At 37.9% G+C, this 27,017-nt stretch overlaps 1 protein-coding gene and 1 pseudogene across 4 annotated transcripts in view; both read right to left on the bottom strand.

Annotated features, from left to right (window-relative positions):
- Positions 1 to 25,865, bottom strand: part of Vps13a (vacuolar protein sorting 13 homolog A) — a 170,575-nt gene extending 144,710 nt beyond the window's left edge. For 3 of the 4 annotated variants that reach the window (XM_040746689.1, XM_040746703.1, XM_040746695.1), the window contains exons 1-10: positions 25,596 to 25,865; positions 17,902 to 17,945; positions 16,721 to 16,763; positions 14,681 to 14,776; positions 14,332 to 14,433; positions 10,697 to 10,806; positions 8,379 to 8,438; positions 6,472 to 6,531; positions 5,684 to 5,764; positions 4,966 to 5,023 (exon numbers count right to left, since the gene is read on the bottom strand). In XM_040746689.1, coding sequence (XP_040602623.1) covers positions 4,966 to 5,023; positions 5,684 to 5,764; positions 6,472 to 6,531; positions 8,379 to 8,438; positions 10,697 to 10,806; positions 14,332 to 14,433; positions 14,681 to 14,776; positions 16,721 to 16,763; positions 17,902 to 17,945; positions 25,596 to 25,695 — 754 coding nt within the window. In that variant the 5' untranslated portion in view covers positions 25,696 to 25,865. Of the gene's footprint in view, positions 1 to 4,965; positions 5,024 to 5,683; positions 5,765 to 6,471; positions 6,532 to 8,378; positions 8,439 to 9,372; positions 9,470 to 10,696; positions 10,807 to 14,331; positions 14,434 to 14,680; positions 14,777 to 16,720; positions 16,764 to 17,901; positions 17,946 to 25,595 lie in introns of those variants that run through there. The other variant, XM_040746714.1, reaches the window with a different exon arrangement.
- Positions 7 to 4,952, bottom strand: LOC121140760 (annotated as a pseudogene).
- Positions 25,866 to 27,017: the final 1,152 nt, after the last annotated feature.

Genomic DNA, 27,017 nt, shown 5'->3' with positions numbered 1-27,017 from the left:
GGGAAATAAGACAAATTGAAAAAAGTGTTTTAGTTCAAACATGTTCAAGCACTAAGAGACCAACCAGAAATACTCCTTTGTACTCCTCTTTCAGAGCTTCTCCACAGTACCAAATGCCCACACTGCTGAGAGTTTAATCAGATAAATTCTTCACGAATTAGTAGAGAAGAATCAACTTTAATTCTATTTTAACTTAGTTTTTAAAAATATTAGAAATGTTAAGATTATATTTATCACTGACTCCATTTTATGCTAATTTCTCTTAAACTAGTTCTACTTTCAATTTGCACAAGTAGATGGGAGAATATTAATTTGTCCAGGATTATTTGCTTGGTTCAAATGATAGCAGAAGAAGAAATAAATGTCAAGGATCAACTACTGAATTATAATCTAAGTTGTATATAAAGATAACATAATATGCATGTATTAACCACCTCTAGAATATCTTTTACATACTAAACATAAATTTTGTTTGAAAACAAATCAATACTTAAACATTATGAACTTGAAAAATAAGTCACTGATCTGCCATCTCCCCTCAACCCTTCACCTTTGACATATTTCCCTAGTTCCAATAGTACACTACTAAAAATAAGGCTTATTTTATTACCTCCTTGTTTTTAATAGATATAAATATAAGTCAAACATATTAATGGGATCCATGTACTGTTCTCACACATGCATGCATTGAAATTATACATTGGTATATAATTTAAAATTTGAATATATTTTTTCCTTGCTTCTAAAAAACTATTTGAGGGGGTTTGGGAATGCCCAGCAAGGCTGAAAGTATCAGATCCTGTAGAGATGGAGTTAGAGGCATTTGTAAGCTGCCCCATATGTGTGCTAGGTTCCAAACTCTAGTCCTCATGGCTAAACAGCAAGCATTCTCAACCAGGCTAAGCCATTTCTCTAGCCTCACTTTTTAGCTTCTGAAAAACACATGTTGCTACCTATAATCAGTTTATTGTGGAAACTTTTCTTTCAACTAAATGTAACTTCATACCCAATGATGATCCTTTACTTGTTTCTTCTCCAATTCTACTCTCTTATCAGTTATTTTTAACCATTCCCTCAACAAGCTTGGCCTTCTTACTACATCAGTACTTGCTCAGCAAAACCCAGCTCCACACCTGAACCTAATAGCACAGTGTGGCTATTAAAGATCACAATCATATTCACTATTCTCACTTTAATACTGTAAATATGAAGTAAAATCTTAATGCTGGGGGGAGGGGATCACACAGCACTTCCTGTGCCCATGTTTACCCTGCTAAAGATCCATCACCAATTAATTTTTAAATTTTGTTTTTAAGGTTGACTTGTTTCTATTGGCACTGACCAAATCCATGCCACAGGTTGTTCTTGATAGCCAGTTAATCAAGAATGAATTTTCCATTTTTAAAGGGTTATTTAAAAAAAAACACAAAGGGAGATATGTGCCAGATTATCTTTGGCCTGCAAATTTTGTAAAATATCTGACTACATGGCCTTTTGTGTGTCTAACCTACTCTAGGCCCAAAGGTTTTCAAACCAGAGAACTCATAAGAATCACCTGTAGAGTGTTTTACCCTCTCTAGTGGCCAGCCTCACCCCAGAGTCAGATGCAAAAGGCCCTGGAAAGACCTAGAAATGTGTACTTCAAACAACTTTCCAAGTGATGATAGTGCTGGCTAGTTCGAACCATACTTCAAAAACAATGCTGAATTCAGTCTATTTTCTCTTCTACACACAATTTCATCGTTTTCCTCTTCAAATGCCTTTAGTACCTCAGACGTTTTAAAAATACATGCATGAATGCAAACATACTCTGAAGAGAAACTATTAACTCCTATTACCATCCCTACTGATCCAGTCAATCCTAAGGTTCTTCTCTTACAACAAAATTGTCTTGAAGATAAACTATATCCTGTCCCCCCCAAAAAAAAACCAAAACACCCTCTACATTTATGCAACAAACACCAATCCCTTCTCCCACATCAATACAGACATCCTCCCAAATCTCTTATATCATTAATTTTTCATGTTCTACTGGGAATATTCCTACCTCAGCATATAAAAAGTATTATTTCTCCCATTGACTAGAAGGAAAGGAAAGGAGAGGAGGTAGAATGTAAGAAGGAATGACCCAGGCCAGTCCTCCTTGCCTCCCTAGTATGCAGCTATCAACTTATGAACACCAAATTCACTTTTCAATGCTTACTTTAAAAAAAAAAAAAGGAAAACAAACATAGTTTTAGGCCATTAGTATTTTATAATTTCTCCCCCCTTTACCAGCTGGCCTAATGCTATGTTAAGAGAACCAACAGGAGGGAATTACACTGTCAGGTCCCCCAGTGTGTCCGTTTAACAGGTTTCTAAAGAGGCAAAGTTCACTAACACCTGGCCCTGGCCCTGATATAAGATGGTTTCTTCAGTGTCTGGATTCTACTGCATAAAGGACTTCTTCAGCATCAGCCTTTTGTACTGCATAGCAGCTAATGGTAGCAGGCAAACAACTTTCCCCAGGACCTACCAAGTTGAGCACAGACAGGCAGATAGAGTTCCATGAGTCTCATCAGAGTTGGATTTGCAACAAGTTTTGCTAACACAATAATACAGAATATTCTGAACCTCAATAATGTTCATGTCATTTTTATCAAGGTCTGCGTTTTAGTCTCATGAGGCAGAGGATCTTTTTTAGAAACTTATCCTTAGCTCAAACATAGGGTTTATTCCTTTCATCTTAACATTCCTACATCTTCATTCTTTCTACTTTTCTTTCTTTTTTTTTTTCAGTTTGTAGAAACTTTTTATTTTCCTTCCACCTTTTTTCCCTTTGCTCGGATGTCTGCAGAGCAACTCAGGACCGCTCAGTGGTGGCTCCAACCCACTCAGTGGCCTGCGCTGTGAGAGCTGCTGACCAGTCCTCAGTGGCTGGCTGGGAACTCCAGTCTTCAGTAGGAAACTGCTGGATGGGTACGGAAGGCACCTGCACACCCTCAGACCAGTCGGCCACCTCTGGCTGAGCAGCAGTGAACTCAGGCGCTTGCGCTATCCATTCGCTCTGAATTCCTCCTTGGTCAAAGCCTTCTGGGCAGCAGCCTGCTCCTCCTCCTCAGTCTCCTCTGGGTCTCTGTAGAAGTGCCACACATGCGGAGTACTTCCCGGGCCAGCATCCACCACATCAGACCCACTGAGTGAGCTCCCTGGCTGTTGCATGGGATGGCAATGTCCATGTAACACACAGGAGAGTCTGTGTTACACAGAGCAATGGTGGGCAGGTTGATGTAAGACGCCTCTGTGAGGGGCTGGTAGTCAGCACTGGGGTCAGTGCCACCAGAAGCCGTGGTTCCCAGAAGGCTGCTTGGATCTGGTTGGTGAAAGTGCCAGGAGTGAAACTGCCAGCAACTGGAACGGCTCTGGTGGCAGTAGCAAACTTCAGCACAGATTGCTGCCCAGTGTTCCTGGAGGAGATAACACTGACATCAGCGGAGTTCTCAATGGCAACGATGGCCCGGGCTGCCAGCAACAGCTTCTCCCACGTCCTCTTCCGATGATTTATGATGTAGATACCATCACTTTTCCTTTTGTAGATGTACTGCTCCATCTGAAAGTCAAGGTTGGTGCCACCCAAGTGGGTTCCTGCAGCAAGGAACTTGAGGACATCTTCCTCCTACATCTGCAGGATATCAAGGGCTCCGGACATTGTATAAGTTTCCCTTTTAAGCTACGACGGGAATCAAGAACAACACTGTATGGACCCGTCCCAGGGCACAACAGAAAAGCTCTACTTTTCACCAGCTGAACCTTTATTCCAATCCCCTTCTAACAAATTATTTTCTTTCTTCAATGTACTCTAACTAATACATAGAAAATATAAGTCAAATCTAAATATATTTGAGAATCATAAACATGATAATTATCTGACCTCCTACTTCCTCTAAGAAGGAATTAATAATAAAACCAACTTCAAAACCACCAGAATGGGCAGAAGTGCCCTTTAGATAGTACACATAACACATAGCAATACAAAAAGGAAAACTTTCACTGATGCCAAGAAAACTTATAAGAAAAATATTCTATGACTTACAATGTCAGAAAGCCAAATTCAAGAACTAAATTAAACATCAACAGTACACATTCATTGATGTCAACTGTTAAAAATTGATCTCAAGGCTAGAAATTGTTTTTAAAATCATTCCATTCTACTGTATTTTAGTAGTTATCCTGTTATTATAAAATTAATATATCGGCCAAACAAAAAGGTGCATGCCTTTAATCCCAGCACTTTGGAGGCAGAGGCAGGAGGAGCTATCTACTGTTCATTTGATACACAGTGAGGGTAATATATGCTCATTTAAAATAACTGAACTGAGATAAAGTCATTCCTCCCTTTAATCTCAGCATTTGGGTAAGGCAGGAGGATTGTCATAAGTTTGAGGCAAGCCTTGGTTACTGAATGAGACCTTCATTTGAAGAAAAAATTATTAGGACCAACTTTATAAAGATCATACCACTATGGCTATACCAGGTAGCTATATTAAACTGTAACTGTGATTCGGAAGACAGGATTTCTCTGTGAAGCAGTCCTGGCTGTCCTGGAACTCACTCTGTAGACCAGGCTGGCCTCAAACACACAGAAATCCACCTGCCTCTGCCTCGAAAGTACTGGGATTAAAGGTGTATGCCACCACCACCCAGCCCTGAAATGTCTTAATGAACATCACTATAATTGATAATGATAATCCTAAAGTTTTAATATATTCATTAACATTTTTGGTTAGACATTTTTCCTATAGTTTTGTAATGTAATCAAAGATTCCAACAATAAAAATATGTTGAAAGTATAGTTTGATTGTCATACACACACACGCACACACAAAAACACACACACATTTTCTAGGAGGAAATTTAATATATAATAAAATAATACAGTATATTAACCATGTTAACATAATAGTTTGTGCTAATCTAATAACTTACCAAAATCATAACCTTCTGGAACAATATTTTCATTGACAATACCATTTTTCAAGGCTTCCTATTAAAAGATAAATTGTTTTTATTTATATTAATCAAATATACCATCATCCTACAAGTTTAAGTTTTCTAATATGAAAAGTAAATAAATCACACTTCACCAGGATAAAATTTTAAGATGGCTAAGCAGTGTATTATTAACTACTATGAAAGAATGTTCCAGTTAATTCTGTTTCTAAGAATCCTATTGGATTCAGTTCAGTGCTCCAAGAGTAAAATGACAGACTCTAGATATCCCCTATGTGGAAGGATTTGGCAATAGGGTGGGAGGGAGGGGGGGAAGGGGAGTGTGGGAGGAGGGGAGGGAGAGGGAACTGGGATTGACATGTAAAACAAGCTATTTAAAATTAAAATAAAAAATGATTAAAAAAAAAAAGAATCCTATTGGATTTTGTTTAGAAGCAATACTGATTAAAAGAATGGATTAGTGGCCGGGCGGTGGTGGCACACGCCTTTAATCCCAGCACCCGGGAGGCAGAGGTAGGCGGATCTCTGTGAGTTCGAGGCCGGGCTGGACCGACAGCCTCCAAAACAATACAGAGAAACCCTGTCTCGTAAAAACCAAAAAAAAAAAAAAAAAAAAAAAAAAAAAATGGATTAGTGACTGGGAGTTAATCATTATACAAAATATGATACAACAAATATACATACAGATACTTACCAGTGATTTATCATAATCATTCAGATAATACATCTCAGAGTTCACATTCCAGTAAGCAAAGAGATTATCTAATCGGATTAGCTGAAAACAAATCAAGTTTATTAATGTCTTAATTTTTTTGGCTTTATATACTTTATTTTTGTATAATTTTGTACAATTCAAAGTAACAATACAAGAACATAATGAGGGACAAGCACAAGCACAGAGGCACAGAGAACTGAGCACATTCATCCGACCTGCGTGTAAATGCTAGGCTGGGGGACTGACTCTGTGTCTAGAAGGCAGGGTAGGACCAGTACCTCTTCACGGCTATGGGAATGACCTGAGACACTCTGGGCTCACTCCAAGAGCATGCACACAGGGCAGCTGCTGCTCTGAACCACAAACCACGACGAGAGTGCACCTTTTCTCACCCTCAGAAACCGCCTGAACATTAGTCATGGCTGATGATCTCTGGGTTAGCCTTAGTAGAGTCACAGTTAGGTCTGCCTATTCCCGAAAGCTATGAGGATAGCTCTGGGATGCCGGACTTCAGTGGACGGTGTAATATCTTAATTTTTTAAAGAAATTTTAACATTTACCATGTTCACAAGTCTAAAGTATTTGAGTCTTACCCTAAATAAAGCAAATAAACATAATTCACATGTTTGTGCATGCTCACATACACACAAAACACACACACACACAAAAACACACACCCACACAAAATAATCATCAACATCATCATCATCATCATGACATCTTTCCAAAATCCTCTTTCACTCTTTTATTGGTTAGAATTATTTTACCTTACGAACTAGTTTCTCAGTTTCATCATGTAAACATGGAATCCAATTTTGATCAGTTGTCTGCAGAGGGAAAAGGGGAAAAAAATTAGATCATTAAATACATAATAAGCAAGTCATTATCTATCACACACACCCTAAGACCAATTTCTCATTAAAATGTCTTTGAAAATATATCATTTAGTAAAAATGCTACTATCAGACGACTAGCCCTAAGCCTTTACTTTCAAGGAATTCATTGGTGGAAAAACAAGCAGAAATAATTTCAAACAGGTAATTTTAGAGGAGCAAAATACAGCAAATCCAACTCAGAGGTATGCCAGATAAAATAGTATACTTGTTAAGAAACCTCCAGAAAGAACAGCCTTATGATCACGGTAGTTCATCTACCATGAATAAAAGATACTCATTGTTAGGTTACAATTTCAGGCAAGAATAAATACTTTGGTTCATTTGCATGTTTGTTTTGATTTATTTTTTTATAAAATATGGTCAAAGAATTAAACACAGGAAGAAAAAAGGAAAAACCATCTATGTTACTTAGGGTCAGATTTCAAAGATTTTATACACAATATAAAGACAAAATACAGATTTTAAACTCAAAGTCACTGAGGACAAGGACAAGTGAACAATAAAGAATACTTATCAAGGAATGTTGCAGAAGGCCCCAGGTTCAAATCAAAACACTTAAAAATTAAAGAAAAAATGGGAACTATAGTAATCAAATTTTTATTTGCATATGAATTTTTTTAATGGGGTTGGATATGTATCCCAGAGGGACTTGGAATCATGATACTACCTCAGAGCTCCCAGAATGCTGGATTCACCAGATTCTTCATTTTAGAAAGATGGTTCACACTGCTGTGTAAAGAATTGATGGCAAGTGTGGCTCCCAAACTTCACCATGTATTACGATATGTATTATGATCACCAAGAGTGACTTTTCTTTTTCAAGAGTGACTTTTAAAGCACAGATTTCACACTGGAGATGTGGCTCAGTGGCAAACTGCTTACTTAACACACCAGAGACCCAGCATTGCAAAAACTAATAAAAATAAAAATGTAAAAATGTATATATCAGGATGCCAACCCAAGAGTAACTTGGTGTGTCTGGTATGGCTGACAAGTTTCCAGGAACCGCTAAAGGTAATCCTTAAAGCCACTGTTTATGGGGTTTTAGAGACGAATCAGTGGTTAGAAACAAGCATGACTCTTACAAAGGAGCAGGGTTCAATTCCCAGCACCCACACAGTGACTCACAATCACCTGTTACTCCAGTTCCAGGGGATCCAACACTCCCTTCTGACTTCTGTGGGCTCCTGTAAGGTACATGTGGTGCACAGAAATACACAGAGGCACACACAAATACACAGAACGTATTTTAAATAAGTAAATCCACGGGTGTTATTGTGCCAATGATTTTTACATTACCAAAAATAAATAGTGATTCTCTACAATTTTCAATCTGCCAGCAGCCCTGACAACAGACACCATCCACCTTTAATGATAAATTTCTGGCTTCTCCCATTCTCTCCCACCCTCTTTTTTTTTTTTTTTTTCACTTGTGGAACTGTTTTTAAAAGAAACTATACATAAAATCAAATAGAAGATATAATACTGAACTGGAGTTAAGTTGGATTGTACCTATGTAGCTACAAAGATAAAAGTGAAAAACACAGTAAAATGAAAAGGGTATTTTACATAAGAACCATACAAAATATCTGAATTCACTTAAAAAAAAAATCAACAGTTTCAGAGATGAGCCCCTACTTACTCAATTCCAATCCAGTCTGATAGCCTCCCAGACCAGTTCTACACAGTCAACCAAACACATTCCTGATATATTTCTTGTACTAACATAATCATTACTATACAGTTTAAAAGTTACATTTCTTTTTTCAACAAAGTACCTGCATGCTGAGATTTTGAAGGGATATACCAAACGAGAGTGGTTTATCTTGATTTGTGATCTAAAGAAAAACAAAGTAAACTACTTAGATGGTTTATCAGTTGAACAAAATTCACTTCATAGAAAAAGTCAAATATCTGAGAAGTATCTTATTTGAAATATTCAAAAACATTTTCAGAATAATTTTTGCTCTATTTTTTCTAAAAACAAATTGCTAAATATTAATATATTAATGGTGGGGGGCTGGAGAGATGGCTCAGAGGTTAAGATCACTGGCTGCTCTTCCAGAGGTCCTGAGTTCAAATCCCAGCAACCATATGTTGGCTCACAGCCATCTATAATGACATCTGGTGTCCTCTTCTGGTGTGCAGGCATAGATGAAGGCAGAGTGCTATATACATAATTAATAAATAAATTTAAAAATGTATTAATGTTGCATAGAATATGCTATTTGTAGAATGTTTTTAAATGTATAAAAACATTAAAACTGATACAGTAATTTGTTTAAAATGTGAGTGAAACTGAGTTGTGTGTCACTGAGAAAGTCAGGTGACAAAGACAAAGTACAGCCCTGCTTTGCTTTAATCTGAAGCTTTAGACAACCCTTTAATCCAGGGAGACATTTGACTCTTACATGTAAGTAGCTCCGTCTTGATAACTACTTTTCTCCTTAAGGACAAATAAGGTAAAATGTAAGGCCCCAGTCTCAGCACCAGATTACACCCAAGCAAACCCAGGAATTCAGCACTATCACCTACACCAGCACAGTCCAGAAGGACCTGCCTCTTCCTCAGATAGACTGAAACTTAACTGAAATAGCCAATGCATTAAGCACCAACTTTTACCAGAAAAAAAATTCTATTTTTACATAAGTTCTCCAGCAATGTGTTTAAAAATACCAACCCTTATGCACTTTAGATTACAAAATAACTGTAAATACTTTAGCCTCAAAGACCTACCTACTTTGAGCATTGTTTTTACAGACTTGATCTTACCATGTATATATTGGGTTTGTTTCAATCTCAGTCTCTGTCATCTTTTCAGCAGCATCTGGAAGCTCTCTCACATCCACAGATGTTGAGTACCTCTCAAAGCTGTGGCAGCATTGTTTCAAGAAACTTGTACTATGGACATAACTTTATTTTAAAGGGGAAAGGAATGTATACACTCAACAATTTATGTATATTTTCATTGTAAAAATCCAACTTTTTGTTACGTTTTAATTGTTAAAAAATAATTTTGAAGTTAAGGAGGCTCTTTAAAGGAGTTGTTTCTTCCAAGAACCAAGACCAAGCCAGGTTAATGACATAATTTTCTATGACACATGTACTGGAGTTGTGCCTTTTCTATCACACAGGAACAGATGAATTTGTCAGAAGTATGCTTTTTAAAAATGAAACGATAGCCGGGTGGTGGTGGCGCACGCCTTTAATCCCAGCACTCGGGAGGCAGAGGCAGGCGGATCTCTGTGAGTTCGAGGCCAGGCAGGACCGATAGCCTCCAAAACAATACAGAGAAACCATGTCTCGTAAAAAAAAAAAAAAAAAAAAAAAAAACAACAAAAAAAAAAAACGATAACATTAAAGCAAACGGGATGGTTACCTTTAATTATAAACTTGACACAATCTAGAATCACCAGAGCAGGGTGTCTCAATGAGGGATTGTTAAGATCAGGCTGACTTATGGGCATGTCTGGGAGGTCAAGGTGTGTGAGGGGGAATGACAGTCTGATGATGCCCTCAGTGGGTGGCATCATTCCCTAGTTTTGGTTCCTGTGCTGTGTAAGAGTGGCAGAAGCAAGCAGAGAACAGACATGCACATCCATTCTTTCTCTACTTTGACTATGGATGAGACTCTCTGTTTCACATTCCTACTCTGACTTTCTGCAATGATGGACTATGACCTGAATTATAGCCAGTAAACCATTTCTCCCGTAAAAATGTTTTTGTTGGGGTATTTTATCACAGCAATAGAAAAACCAAAACCTAGAAGAGCAACTAATTACACATTTCAGAAAACAATAAACTATTGAAGAGCAAAAGTTAAGTTAGCTCTACTTATCCCAAAACCAGTATTCTTTCTTGGAGGTTAAAAAAAATAATAATCTGTGAAATTCATTAACTCCCAAGACGTTGTCTTCATAACCCAAAGTTTGAATACTTAAGCAAAGTATAATCAAGCACTCACTAAAAATATAACAATAAAAGATCATATGGTTTTCAGTTATCTGTCCTTCCATCTCCCAGTATTTACTAGCCTGGCCACTTAAGCGCAAAAGCCAGTCACAGTAAAATACAAATATGAGGAAAAAATACTTACATCATCTTCATAACGAACATGGATGTTGGAAATTTTTACTTGAAGGTTTTTTATGATTTGAGTAACTAATTTTTCTGTGAAAGTGTCCTGTTTCTCCTTTGGAGGATTTTCTAAAATTGCAAACATTCATTTTTAAATTGAATGAAACACATACCCTATACATATCTATATTTATAATATAAATATATTAATGTAACAAATTTCCTTGATAAAGAAAATGTGTAACATTTTAAATAAATCACTTAAGATTTCCAAAATCTCTCATTATCAGATGATTTTCAAAGCAACTAAATGTTTAAACAATGTTTAAAAGCTAGTTTCTTGTCTCAGAAGACTACAGTCAACTATGCTAAGTTCATTGGTATTAAATTTTAGAACCTGATAAGAGCCAGAGGACAAGGACATCTGCCATGAGGCAGTGTCTTCTATAAATGTCAAAATACTGCAGCCATAAAATCATTAACAATATGGTTACCTAAACAAAGCCTGCTCAATGACACCAGTAAACATGTCAACAACATGAACAGGGGAAAAGTCAGAAGGTCTTACCCATAGATAATTAATGACTGCTAAGAAAGGGAGAATCGGTCTTTTCCAGGGATAAGCCTCATGAAAGGTTGTCCAATCTAAAGGGGTCAGCCCTGAACACATCTACCTCAGAGTAACACTCACTGCATTCAGCAGGTTGAATTTATGTATGTATGTATGTATGTATGTATGTACGTACGTATGTACATACATACATATACAGATATATATATATACACACACTATTAATAATAACAATTAAGTGGTCATGAATTTGAGAGGGAGTACAAAGAACATAAGAAGAGCTGAAGGAGGTATGGAAATAATGTTTAAAGTCATTTTATTTGAAAATTTCATACATGAACTGTATATCATTTCCATCCATTCTCTCAAAGCTTAAAAACGCCCCCCACAGCTCTCTCTTTCTGGCAGACTTTGCCTTCAAAATTTAAGTAAAACTATAAGAAACTATTCTGTCATCATCCCTTGATTCTAACTACTGTTAAGTTAACCAACGATCCAGATATCAAAATTAAGGTCATAATCCTCATCTCAACTGATATCCCATCAGGGTTTGGTATACTATTTGCTTCTTAATATAGCCTCTCTCCCATGAAACCATAAACTTCAATTTCCCTCCTACTATCTGACCAGCCTTTTGAAGAGTCTTTTGTGTGTCTTCTTCCTCTATTCAATCACCAGATGACAGGTTTCCTTAAAACTCAATCCTAGAATTGTTTCTTTTCTCATTCTATACTGTTGCTGCAGAGAACCTCATTCACATCCTAAAATATTTAACTACTACGCTAATGTTGAGAACTTTCACAACAATAATAAACAAAGGAAGAAGTAAAATGCAGAGTGGAGAGACAAGACTCTGACACATTTCGTAAACAACCAAGTAGTCAATATGCCTAGGAAAAAGAATGCAACAGGATTCACAGCCAGTTACAAAGGAGGGGAAATAGACAGCACTTCAATACAGGCTTTTAATCTATTTTATAGAAGCACTTAAACTTCATCCGGTAAAAGATGGCAGGTGTCACCAGTGAATTTTAGACATGACTAAACATTCATATTTTGGACCTAAGTACAAATAAAAAATTATCATTAAACATGGTTTATATTGCATGTATTACCTTTTCTCAGTAAGACCTCATTAAAGAAAAAAAAAAGAAATATAAAAGAAAAAACAAACAAGCAAATCCCAAGGCTAGAAGAAGGTAAAAGACTTGGGGAAAAGCAACAAAAAGGCAGGTAGCTCAGCCAAGCTGAATTAACTTAAATCCTAAACAACCCACGATAGGGCTGTCAATGATCATAAGAGTTTAAAATCAGGATTATGAAAGATTCAGGGACCTGAAGTCACACAGAACAGAGACAATAATCAAAGAACATCCTTAACAGAAGAGGAGGATTGGCAACAGGTGGTTAAGACCACTGTCCTTTTCCAGAGGCCCCAGGTTCAATGCTCAAACCCACACAGTGGCTCACAACTGTCTGTAACTGCAGTAACAGAAGATCCAACACTCTCTTCTGACATATGCAGGCACCACACTGGCAAATGGTGCACAGACATACATGCAGACGAAATATTCCTACACATAAAATATAAATTTAACATTTTTTAAGGAATTGGTTTAAAATCTGTATAGTAAGCAGTAGAATGTGTAGGACTCCACCCTTTCCCAGCCCAGTGGCTAAGATACTATCCCTTGCTTAGCCTACTGAACATGTAAGAGTTTATCACAGGTAAAACAGACCCAGCAGGCTCCAAAATCTGATAAACAGTACATGGGGAACAGGATGAGACTACACAAAAACAGAGATAAGTAAAAGGCTTCATAATGAAGTCACATCTGTATTCACTCACTAAGTAAACAACAAAGTTAAGGTTTTTAAAATTTATTTGCAAGGCAGGGTGGCACACACACCTTTAATCCCAGCACTCAAGAGGCAAAGACAGGCAAATCTACATGAGTTGCAGACCAGTCAAAGATATATAGTAAGACCCTATCTGTCTCCCCTCCCTCCCTCCCTCCCTCCCTCCTCCCTCCCTCCCTCCTTCTCTTTCTCTCTCTCTCTCTCTCTCTCTCTCTCTCTCTCTCTCTCTCTCTCTCTCTCTCTCTCTCTGTTTCCCTCCCTCCTTCACACACACACACTTCCACTGATGATCAATGGGTTGTAATAATGAGCCACGTGACCTAGGTTGAACTGAGGCCAAAGAGGGGTGCAGATTAAAGCAAATATTAACACATTAAAGGACTAAGCATATTCAAGAGTAAATAATCAATATTAAGGGGCATACAAGGCAAAGGCTAGAAAGGTAAGAAGATGGACTTGACAAACTTGCTAATAATAAAAACTAACTTTACAGCCGGGCGGTGGTGGTGCACGCCTTTAATCCCAGCACTCGGGAGGCAGAGGCAGGCGGATCTCTGTGAGTTTGAGGCCAGGCTGGACCAACAGCCTCCAAAACAATACAGAGAAACCCTGTCTCGTAAAAAACAAAAACAAAAAAAAAAAACAAAAAACAAAAAACTAACTTTACAGCCAGGCGTTGGTGACACACGCCTTTAATTCCAGCACTCGGGAGGCAGAGGCAGGCAGATCTCTGTGAGTTCGAGACCAGCCTGGTCTATAACAGCTAGTTCCAGGACAGCCTCCAAAGCCACAGAGAAACCTGTCTTGAAAAACCAAAAACAAACAAACAAATAAAACTGACTTTACCTCACAAGAAACTACTATTTGCCTTAAATTTCTGCAAGGTAAATTTCTGTACATGTAACAAAACACACAAACCATGTAACTTTCCAGGTAATAAGATGGTTTCCTACTTGTAACATAATCTCAGAGCCAGGCGATGGTGGCGCAGGCCTTTAATTCCAGCACGCGGGAGGCAGAGGCAGGAAGAGCTAGTTCGAGACTAGCCTGGTGGACAGAGTTACTCCAAGAACAGCCAAGACTACACAAAGAAACCCTGTCTTGAAAAAACACACAAAAGTAAAAATAAAAAACCATAATCTTAGTATATCAAGTGGAAATGAAAAGAAATATTCTTCTATAGTATTTAATTCCTTTATTACCACTGTTTATTGATATTTTACCTTGATCAACTACTTTTTGTTTCGCTTCTTCTATTCTTTTCAGTTCCTGTTGCTTTGCTTCCATGAGTTGCTTTTCTTCTTTGATAGGATCATATTTTATTCCTACAGAAAACATATGGAAAAATTTCTATTACCTTAAATTTAAATCGACTCATTCCAAAAATTAACCTTGAAAATAATCAATAATCCAAACAAAATTTACTGAAATTTAAAACAAAAAACAAATTAAATTTGAACCTTAAAGTCCTAAATTATCTTCACTAAAAGTACTTGAAGTAAAAATACATAATGAAGATGTTTCGATCTAAAATTAAGAATAATTTAAATTATAAAATTTAAAATGACTTACTAGAAGAAGGCACTATGAGTAAATAGATTTCTTCCAAAACAGCTTCAACTGGTTGTGTATAAAGGTTTTTCCATGGAATTTTAAGTTTAAGACTACCTGCATTAAAATAATAAAGACAAGAATATTGTTCACCAATCGACTTTCTATAACAATTTAAAAGAAATCGTTGAAAGATCAGTAAAACAAGCAACAGTGTGAAGGAACTATACAGTCCTATAAAACTGACTGTACTTCTATTTAACTCATTTTAAAATGGTTATTTTTTTCATTCAACAAATACATCAGGAAATATACTAAGTAGTAAGAACACAATAAAAGGAAAATACAAATATAATATTAGAGAATGACAGGAACTATATGAAAAGTATACAAATAACACCTTAGTTGATTCTCTTTGTCTAGTGACCTTTCTAGTATCTGAAAATTAACTTATTGCCATTTAAAAAGGAAAAACAAAAGAAGTCAAACATAAAATACTTGTTTTTATATAGTTTTGTACGATGGTGCTGGGATCAAACCTGTGATGATTAATTCTCACTGCCAATGTGACAGGATTTAGAATCACCTATGAAACAGAGAGATTTAACAGAAGAGGGAAGACCTATTAATAGGTAAAGGTGAGCAGTACAACCACAGGGGCTGGAGTTCCACACTGAATAACAGAGAAAGAGCTGGCTCCAGCAGTACTCTCTCCTTCCTGACTACAGGTGACATGCCACCTCATTTTCCTGCTGCCATCCCTTCCCCATCATGACCAACTGCACACTGAAATGTAACCAAATAAACCCTTCCTCCTTCCTTCCTTTCTTCCCTCCCTCCCTCCCTTGGCTTGTATCAGGCACTTTATCAAAGCAATGAGAAAAAGAACGAGTGAAACTCTCAACCCTCTTAGTATATTTTTAACTTCTTAAACTGAGGTTACACTGACATACACTAAATTCAATCATAATCAGTGTAAAACTTAAGTGACTTCTGGACAATGTCTAAAAGCAACTCACATGAAATTTATTATAAAATTGTTTTACAATATAATAAGATTATTCCACCCAACTATGTATTTCTCAGATTGTGTTATAGTAAAGAAGTAAATGAAGTCAGTATGAAAAATTCTTACACCATGGTTACAAGTCTTTAAAAAATTACCAATCCAAACTATCAGAAACATACAATAATTAAGATGTCAGAAGGAAAATACCTGGTGGTATTTTCTACTTCTTACTTATGCTAAACTGTCTTTAGAGAGACAAGACAGAATTTAGATTCTAGAAATGTCAAATAAAAATTTTCTATGCTAAATGGTCTAATACCAACTGTAAGTACAATACACAAAATTATAAAGACCATCATCACAATATTTTTATGTAAGCTTTGAAAATGTCTGTTTCTCACAGCTTCAGTAACACTTTATAAATTCTACTATAGGAAGAGACAGACAGAAAGGAAGAAAGAAATATTCAATTTAAGACACTATTATGCTCTCAATTAACCTTTATGACATTTAAATAAATGCACAACAGCATAAACTAAGAATCCAAAGAAACTTTGTCAAATATGTTAAATTCTTATTTAGTTTGTTCTGTTCTACCAATATATGAACTACTTTATGTTCACACTTTATTTAAATTCATACTTTAACAAATTATAAGCATGGGTAAAATAATACAAAACAAACAAAAAGCACTTTATTTTCTAGAATAAAAAACCTGGAACAATTTCTACATATAATTAAGGTTTCATTTTGGTCCCTAGCTACAGTGTCTGGGTAACACAAACCCTTTGTTATTCATTTCGTACTTATTACATGAGCAAATATAACTAGTCAGAAACTTCAGGTCTGTTAAATGCTGCTTTGATTCTGATCTCAACTTCAAGACCTACTGTTCAAGTAGTACATTAACCCACAATATTTTCAAGTTACACAACTAAGTTCTACATTAACAAAAAACACAAATATATTTCAAATTAATGCTGATATACATTAGGAAGATCACAGTACAGCATGCCCAACTAGAAGAACACTGCAGTGAAAATATGGCTTACCTATATGACCAACCTTAACTTTGAATGGTACATCCAATTCACTCTATAAAGAAAAGTAAATTTGTAAAAAAAAAAAAAAAAAAACCAAACATATGTATTAATCCACATAAAGTTCAACAATAATGTTTACTTCTTAAAACCACTTATGGGTATTTTAATTACCTTGCATATTGTTTTTATCTTCTGTGTTCACTTAAATTTAATAGTTTAATTATAGAAAGTCTCTCTTTTTAAAGTAAATGGTTAAGCATATACTTAATTAATACTATAAAAATTAAAACTTTATTGCACAAAGTTGGCACTTTATCAAAAAATTTCAAAACTGTTTTTCCTGATCTTTGGGAGAAAGAACAGTTTTTACAATAACTGGTGTTGGAGAACATAGATAGCCAAATAGTAAAAATAGGAAATTGGGTCTTTGTATTATATCATATGTAAAACTCAACACAAATCAAAACTAAACAGATACCCTAAAACTTCATGGTTCAGAGCAGTGGTTCTCAGCCTGTGGGTCGCAACCCCTTTGTGAGTTAACACTCTTTCATAGGGGTCACCTAAAACCACTGGATGTATCACAGGTTTACATTACAGTTCATAATATAAAATTACAGTTATGAAGTAGTAACAAAATAATTTTAGGAAGGTCACTACGACAGGAGGTGTTGTATTAAAAGAATTGCAGCATTAGGAAAGTTGAGAACCACTGATTTAAAGGAAAACACAAGAAAAAAGTCTTTATGACAGATGCCATGGAAATGAAAACAAAACATAGGCAATGGAAAACTGGGTGAATTGACCTTTATCAAATTAAGAACATTGATACATCAAAGGACACAATCACAGATTAGCCAATTTATATTAGTGCGTTTAATTAATACACTCATCTCTAATATGCCATCTTAAATTACTTACCTATGAGAAAAAACTTGAAAGTTATTTTCATAAAATATGAATTTGGCAAAGTAGATCTAAATTCTTAAAGATAGAAACTGACAGTGTAGTTTTTTCTTATTTAAAATATTTGTATTTTATTTATTTTCCTTCTACTTTGTAGCCACATAAAAATATTTGGAGCAAACGTATCTTTGCCTATAGAATTAAGAATACTGAGAGGCTAGGCTCACAATAAAAAATATAAGAATACTGAGATATATTTGTAGTTTCTAATAGGCAATACCTACCAATGCATTTTCTTTAATCTCAAGATTCTTGAGGACCACAGCTCCTTTAGAAAGAAAGAAAACAATATATTTAACTTCATTTCATTTTTAAATTAAATATGCTTTGTTTTAAATATGACAACAGAAAAATAAATGTCATAACAAACTAGAATTTACTTTTACTAGCCCATGTTCATTCTTCTGTACAGTCTAAGAAGGTCTGACAGGAGAATCTTTTGCCCAAATGCAAAACACTCCAGACTCCATGAAATTAAAGAGAAAATGGCAGAAAGCAATAGGAAAGGATGCCTAAGGCCCTCCTCTGTCCTCTGAGCACACGTGTACGCACGCAAGCATACACAAATACACACACACACACACATACACTGTACACACATATATACAATATGCACTCATATAAAGAAAGCTATGGCATATAGAATGTAATAGCAAAATAAAAACGCAAACTTACTCTCTATCACTTTAATTAAACAGATTAGCAAGGAGCAAACATCCGTAAATCTAGCACTTTAGAGGTCTGAGGCTGAAGTACCAATATACAAGCTGAAGTACGAATACACAAGACCACTATGAGATACATGGTGAGACCCAGACTCAAAACAGTAAAAAGGCTGGGATACAGCTTAGTGGTAGAGCACTTGCTCAACATGCACAACTCCCTGGGTTCAAGCACTCTGCAACAGACTTAGATAACTAGTATCAGTTATACACATATTTAAGAGGTAAAATACAGACACAATTGAATTGAGCAGCATTCCAACAGTGGATCTAACTGACATTTATGGAACATTTCGTCCAATAACAGACTACAGATTCTTCTGGAGCATATATGCAACAATGACAAGATTTACTCCAATTTATAAAACAGATCTGTATCTGTACAAGTTTGAAAAAATAGAAATTATACTAAAATCACAATCTGAACTAAAATCAGCCTAAAGGAAGAAAGCTGGATGGGGAAGGGGGATTACAAAACATTTCAGAGTTCTAGTTTTGAATACTGCTAGGTTGAAGAAGTCATGAAAGGAACTGTTGAATATTTTCTCTTCTTTTTCTTTTTCTTTTTCTTTTGGTTTTTCCAGACAGGGTTTCTCAGTATTGTTTTGGAGCCTGTCCTGGAACTCACTTGGTCGACCAGGCTGGTTTCAAACTCACATAGAACCGCCTGCCTCTGCTAGGATTAAAGGCGTGTGTCACAAAACACCCGGGTGAATATTTTCAACCATAGGGAACTTCAACTTAACAAAAAATGTAAGTAACAGTAAAGGTAAACTTTAGAGAGAAAACTTTAGCACTGAAAGAAGACATTAGAAAAGAAAAGCCTAAAATCAATAATCTAACTCTCACTTCAGCCCAGGCATGGTGGTGTACCCCTTTAATCCCACCACTTGGGAAGGAGAGGTGGGCACATTTCTGTGAGTTGGTCTACATAGCAAGCTCCAATAAATAGAAAGAGAGGGGAATGCATTCAAATTTTCTCTATGAGGCCAGCATTACCCTAAAACCAAAAGCACCTAACCGTTCATGAACAGATGCAAAGATTCTCATCAACATATAAGTAAGATGAATATAAAAAACCATAATGAAATGTAACTTATACCACAAATGCAAGTCTAATTCAACATGTGGAAAATGTAGTGTGATGTTTTACTCTTCTGACTTTTTGAGGAGGCCTACAACCCAGTTCCCAAATAACGTAAACAAGGAGGCTTATTCTTAGTTATAAATGCCTGGCCTTAGCTTGGCTTGTTTCTTGCCAGTTTTTCTTAAATTAAAAAGCCTTTTTTACTTCTTTTCCTACTTCTGTAATCTTATTTTCTCTTACTCTGTTGGCTGGCTGGGTGGCTGACCCCTGACATCCTCCTTCCCTTGGTTCTCTCCTTGCTTCTCTGCTTCTATGTTTCTCCTTCTATTTATACTCTCTGCTTGCCAGCCCTACCTATCCTTGTTCCTGCCTTGCCATTGGCCATTCAGCTCTTTTTTCAGACAAGCACAGTAACCCAGCTTCACAGAGTTAAACAAATGCAGCATAAACAAAAATAACACACCTAAAAATAACATTCTACCTATGGGAAATAATCTATATTATAATATCAACAAGCTAAAGAAGAAATCCTGTAATCATATCAACAATCTGTCAAAATCCAACAAATATTCTTGAAAGAGAAAAAATATTTAAGTACAAAAGAAGTTAGATATGATGATGCATCCTGTTAGGAGATTGAGGCAGGAGGACGGTTGTGAATTCAAGGTCGGTCAAGCTATAAAGCTAGTTTGAAACTGGGCTAGGCAACATAGTAAAACCCTGTCTCAATAAAATAGATGTGTGTATGACTTGTTTTTAAGAAGCTAAATAGTAAACGCCTCAGGGGATGAGTAGGAATTTGGAGGGAAAGTCAGGAGAGATTTTTTTCCTGTTGACAATCCATGTTCTATTTCTTGTGGTGAGAATGTCTATTAGGATAGCCTCTAAGGAAAGCAGTATGTTACTTCCTCAAAAACACTAAACATAACATTACCATATGATTCAGCTATATAATAAATATATTCAAAACAAAGGAGTCAGAATATGAGAAGGGCCTAAATAATCATGTTCATTGCTACACTACTCACAAAGTCTAAGTACAGAATCAGCCTACATATCCATCAACCGATCGATGAGTTATAGGAAAATTGTTATAGATATAAATATAGATGAAGAACAAAACTGTGCCATCATGTTACTTGCAAGAAAATGAATGGAACTGGAAGACTTCATAAGGCAGAGTAAGACCCAGAGAGGCAAGTATGGCATATGCTCTTCTCTCATAGGTAGAAACTGAAAAACACAAAAACAAGGCCTGAGAATAGTAGAGGAGCTATTAGCAAAGGAGAAGAGAGGATATACAAGAAAAGTGGTTATGAGAGAAAAAGAGAGGTGAGAGTGTATAGGAATGTCACCGTAAATCCCATTCTTTTATACAATTAATTAACATGTATCAAGTTATAATTTAAAATTCTATAAAACATCTTAGAACATATATGAAATAATAAATTTTAAGGAATTAGAATTGGAAGTTTCCCGTAAGGTCTCAAGAATTATTTGTTGGTTCATTGTGTATTATAAATGATAATTCCAAAACAGAAGCCACCCTTACTGCACAGTGTCCTTTTAAAAATGTAGGTGTTGGGGGGCTGGAGACCTAGCTCAGAAGTTAGGACCAGTTGTTGAGCTTTCAGAAAAACCAGGACTTCCCAGAACCACATGGGGGCTCACAACTGTCTGTAACTCCAGTTCCAGGAGATCTGTTATCCTCTTCTGCCTTCACTGGGCATCAGGCATGCACATGGTACATACATACATGAGGCAAAACACTCAAACACAAAATTAATACTCTAAAGAAAATAAAAATGAATTAAATCAACTGTTTAAATGCAGGTAGTTCTTATCATAAACTCTATAGTTATTTGTTCAAAAATAAAGAAAAAAGAAAAAAAAAGTCTGACTCCAAATTGATTATAATTGCTGAGGGGGATTTAAAACTGTGTACTCTATGGAGCATCTAGGCTGATTCTAACACAGCTTAGATCTTGACAGAAACAAGTGGATTTCCAAAGACTCTAACACAAGTCTAAGAAATAAAACAATTCCTAGCTAAATGACAGATGGGAAAGGTGAAGAAATGTAAATGAGTATATAAAAACTACAGCAAAATCAAAATTTGCCAAGAATCAGTCTAACAATGAAGTCCAATTCCTTTTTCCCCCTTATACAAAATAGATGGTTCTAACAGAGTCTACTTATTGTAGTTGATCCAGTATTAAGGCACCCCTTTCCTACTTTGTAATAAATGTTTGGACACTTCTCATTTCTTGTATTACATTGTTTCTGTGAGAAGATAGGTTCTGGCCTACAAGGAACTGTTTCAGAAACAATGCTTAGTGCTGCCTCAAAACTAATTAGTAGCATCACGATAATAGTGAAATTAGCTGGATTATACAGAAACCATATTTATAGCCATTAATGGGCCCTCCTGACATTAAAACATAAAATATTAAGCCCATCTGTCATAGTTAGGATTTCTATTGCTGTGATAAAACACTATATCCAAAAGCAATCTGAGGAGAAAAGGTTTTTTGTTTGGTTTTGGTTCATTTTGGTTTACACTTACACATCACTGGTCATCATCAAAGAAAGTCAGGCCATGAACTCAGAAGGCAGGAATCTGGAGGCAGGAGCTGATACAGAGGCCATGGAGGATGCTGCTTACTGCCTTGCTCCTCATGGCTTGCTCAGCCTGCTTTAATATAGTACCCAGGATCACCAGTCCAGCAGAGGCACCACCCACAATGGGCTGGGTTCTCCCTCATCAATCACTAATTTCAAAAATGCCATACAGCTGGATTTTTTTTTCCCCGAAACAGGGTTTATCTGTGTAGCCCTGGCTGTCCTGGAACCCAATCTGTAGACCAGGCTGGCCTTGGAACTCAAAAAGAGCTGCCTGCCTCTGCTTCCTGAGTACTGGGATTAAAGATGTGTGCCACCACCCCCAGGTTTATGATAGCTGAATCTTATGGAGACATTTTCTCAATTGAGGTTCCCTCCTTTCAGATAACGTCAAGCTAAATAAAACTAACCAGCTCACCATCATCTTAACTCCATTTATACATATTTACCAATGGGAGTTTTATTTATTTGTTTATTATAAAACTCCCATTGGTAAATATGTATAAATGGAGTTTCTAGGTCATGTGGTAATGTAAGAAATCAAGTTATATTTTGATAAATGAAATTAAAGCTTTAAAAAAATGTCTCCTGAGAATTTCAAAAGTAGCAACTCTAGTTAGACCTAAGCTTTAAAAAATTTATTGAAAATTTTGATAATGGAAATTAGATTGTGAATAAAAAAATTTAAGATGATGGTGAGCTGGTTAGTTTCATGTGTTAAGAGTCCATGATGGAAGAGCAAGGGAACATCTAAGAGTTCACATCTTTATCCACAACCATCAAGCAGAGGCACTGGGGATCTTTTCAAACCTCAACGTCTGGCCCTAGTGACAAAACCATACCTCCTAATTCTTCCCAATCAGTTCCATCAACTAGGGACCAAATGTTCACACATGCAAAGACCCATATAAACAAGCATACCACATGCACATAACCCCCTTCAAAAAAAAAAAACCTTTATCAAAATGAGAATACTAAATGTTCATGAGATTAATGTACAAAACCTGATACAGTGTCAGGATGTATTAGTTGAGTTAGAGGGAGTGGACTCTTAGGGGGAGGTTACCAAAATGAAATACTTGAGACTGGTTCTTACAGAAAAAGCAATATATTTGACTCTGTTTTGGAAGCTGAAAATTCGAAAGGCATTATAGCAAGCTATGGTGAAGATCACACACACACAACACTGTGGTAGATTAAGCTCACAAAAGGAAGCTAAAAGCCAGTAAGGGGTCACTATATAACAACTTCCCCCATTAGACCAATTTCTAAAAGACCCTAGCACTTCTTATCATCACTTGACTATGGGCTAAGCTTTCAACACAGAGCTTTCAGGAGATACAATCAAGGCTATAACCAAATCATATGTCACTTCTCATAAAGTTGCATATTTATTTACCACTCACAACCTCACTGTTAGGCATTTACACCAAAGAAATAATTTATGTTCACACTAAAACTTAACACAGCTTTCCTTTTAACTGCCAAAACAGAAAAACTTCAAAAATGTCAAACCTATGTTTGTAACACGCCACAGAGTGAAACATTACTCAGAAGTAAAGAATGACAGCACAAGGTTGATGTATGCAGTACATGGATGACTTCTCTGCATTCCGTTAAGAAGCCTAGCTCAAAAGGCTACACAAGCAGGGTGGTGGTGGCACACACCTGTAATTCCAGCACTCAAAGGCAGAGGCAGGAGAATCTCTGAGTTCGAGACCAGCCTGGTCTACAAGAGCTAGTTCCTGGACAATAAACAAAGTTACACATAAAAACCCTGTCTAGAAAAAAACAAAACAAAACAAACAAAAAGGCTACACAGAAGCCAAAGGTGGGGGTCACAGGTCTCAGAAAGGAAGAAAAGGATCTCTGTGAGTTCCACACCAGGCAGGGATACACAGTAAAATCTTATCTCAAAAAGAAAGAGCTACATAGCCAAAGGATTTCATTTATGGCACTCTAGAACAAACAAAATAGAGATGGGACAACAGCAGTTGCCACTTGAGGGGGAATCAATTGCAAAGAAATAAAAGAGGAAATTTTGTAGGCTTGTAGAATCTTTTTCTATCATTATTGGGATGGTGGATATATTATTAACATTTATTTAAAAAAACTATACAAGGGTGAATTTTACTCTAACTTTAAATACATAAATGTGATAAACTGTATCCTACACAAACCTGCACATTAAATATAAAAGCAACATTTCACTACAAATCAAACTACAGTTCAAGTAGGTTTTTCTTTTTTTTTTTTAATCTTTTCCTTTATTTTTATGTGTATGGGTATTTTACCTGTGTGTGTGTCTGTGCACCACATGCTTGTATGCAGTGCCCCCACCCCACCCTCGCCAGAAGAGGAAGGCAAATGCCCTGGAACTGGGACTACAGATAGTTGTGAGATGTCTCTAGGAATTGAACCCAAGTCATCTGGAAAAGCAGCCAGTACTCTTGAAAACTGAACCAAGCCTCCAGTCCCCCGATAAGATATTCTAAAGGCTTTTTTTCCCCCCCTGAGGTACAGAGGCCAGTTTTGTTATTCTCACTTCGCACCTGAGAAGTAGCAGAGATTATAAGCAATCTGCAAGCAGCTGGTCTCAAAACTGCTGTGCTAGCACTTATGGATCAATGTTTGCCCACTTTATCAGGGTTGACGGTAACTTACTACAAGAGGGTGTGTTTGTTTAATAAAGCTAAAATTCTTGCTTACATTATTTCAAAAATGAGAACGCTCAAGATAAACGAGTATTTCTAGAAAGCTGGAAGTACGGGCATATCCGAGAATGCGCACACTATTTACATAAATAATTAGCCCTAGTTTTATCCTGGAAATGGAAGCACTAAAAATAAGAAACTGGATAAGGTAAAGCCTTGCAGTAAGGTGGCTGACACAGCCCTTCCCATCTAAGTAACATGTCTTCTTCAAGTTGGCCGAGACACTGAACTCCCATTTACATTCTGACTGTTTTCCTGCATTTTCTTTTCGGGCCCACAAACACCGACCTGGTTAGGCTGCCACCTGAACACAGAAGCAACTCCTTCTCTTACTCTGAAAGAAGATTTCCTTCTCTCTCCCGACCCCCTCCTTATCAGTCTACCCCGGCCAAGCAACGCCCAAGTCCAGGTTCAGTGGCCGGAACTCGCCTAGCAAGCACGGCCAAGAGCAGTCGGGAAGGGACAGCGCCTGGCCTTCACGTGTGGGGCGGCGTGCGACACGCCGCGGGCTCGCCGGAGCCTTCGTTACAGCCCCGGGGGAAACTGACAGCGACGGCTCCCTCGCCGGGCAGAGGCCAGAGGTCACCAGCGCCTGGCCACGCCGGAACGCGAGGCTGATGTCGCGCTGCCCGCCCGGGAACCGCCGCCCCGCTTTACATAACTTGAAGGGCGAGGCGGGCAGCTGCAGGTGGTGGCGCCGGGCTGGTCAAGGACCGAAGGCACGAGAAGCCACGCCGCCATCTCCCGCGACCCTGGGACTGCGACCCCGTTACCTTTCCAAATGCCCAGGGAGAGCTGTGACTCGTCCAGGTTCACCACATAGTCCCCCAGGAACCTGTTCAACACGTCCACGACCACCGACTCGAAGACCATTTTCCTCAGGCGCGGACGGCGCCGCGGCAGTACCCACGCTGCTCCTCCCTCGAGACAGCTCGGCTAACCGGCTCCCGGCCGGCTCCAGCTGCGGCGCCAGTGCTGCCGGGTCACCCAGCCTCACCGCGAGCCCCGCAGAAGGAAGGTAGCCGCTCGCACCGCGCGTGCGCAGCGCAAACTGCGCGTGGGGGCGTGGCCGACGCGGAACGGGAGGCGCGGCCGCGGGGAGAGGGAGGGAGGGAGGGCGGGACGACCGCTGCGTTGCCGCCGGCCCCGCGGGCCGAGCGCCGCGCCTCTCCCGCCGGCCCCGCCTACTACCCGTCGCTTAGCAACGGGACACCAGTCAAGAGCTGCGAGATTTTGGAGATCCCGCCCCGGAATGACCTCCGGGAGGACCTCCCGCGTGCTCGCGCCAGAGGCGGGGCGTGGTGCTAACCGACGGGAACGCCCTTTCCGCAAGAGAAAACCACGGCGGTGTGCGGCTGCACGTGCGGATGAAGGGCGTTTCCTGAGGCAGTTTCCCCCAGTATTATCCGTCGTGAGGTTCGGCCCGCTTTGGTGCCGGGGCGCCTCAGGCTGCTCCTGCACTTCTCCCAGCTTCTGACGAGGATGCTAACTGGTCCTCCAAGTGCTTTCACACGCTTCCCCAGCTGCGAATCCAGGTGAAGGAGAGTCAAGGTGGAAGAGAAATTCCAAGACTCTAACCTGCAACTGCTCGTGGTACAGCCCTTTATGTGGAAGCAGCCGACCATTTCAAAGAGTAGCACGTTTGAGAGCCAGTCTGGAGACATCAGAGAACCTGCCTGGAAGTACGGGAGAGACAAGACACCTCTGAGCCTTCTCGGAGTGGCCAACCTAAAATAAGTAGAGCATTCTCCGCCCCACTCTTGGGCTTATAGACGATGTGTGGCTTAGAGAGCAGATGTTAATCCTCTAAGGAGTTCGGAGGCAGAAGTGCTCTTCAAACTTTTTCTTCTGCATGGCAAAACCTGACTTACCTTTTACTACATTTTGTGCATAGTCACCAGGTTTTTCAAATTTTAGGTTTAAGATTGTTAAGAAAAATGCCTAGCGAAATTAGTGTAAATTTTTTAGCTTTTAAAGAATGTATTAGCATACATTGTGCAAAAATGGGCTTCATTATAACATCTTAGTACATGCATATAATTATTTTTGTCATATTCATCGCCCACCACCCTTTTCCCTTGTACTGATCCCCTTCCTCATCCCAACTAGGCCCCTTTTGTTTTCATGAGCTTTTTTTTTATCGAGATTCTAAGTATAGATATAGCACACAATTTTGAATTTTATTTATGTGTATA

This window comes from Mesocricetus auratus, unplaced genomic scaffold (genome assembly GCF_017639785.1).
Source record: "Mesocricetus auratus isolate SY011 unplaced genomic scaffold, BCM_Maur_2.0 Super-Scaffold_4256, whole genome shotgun sequence".
NCBI lineage: Eukaryota > Metazoa > Chordata > Mammalia > Rodentia > Cricetidae > Mesocricetus > Mesocricetus auratus.
Note: the sequence above shows the minus strand (reverse complement) of the source record. Positions and strands in the feature narration are given on the sequence as shown.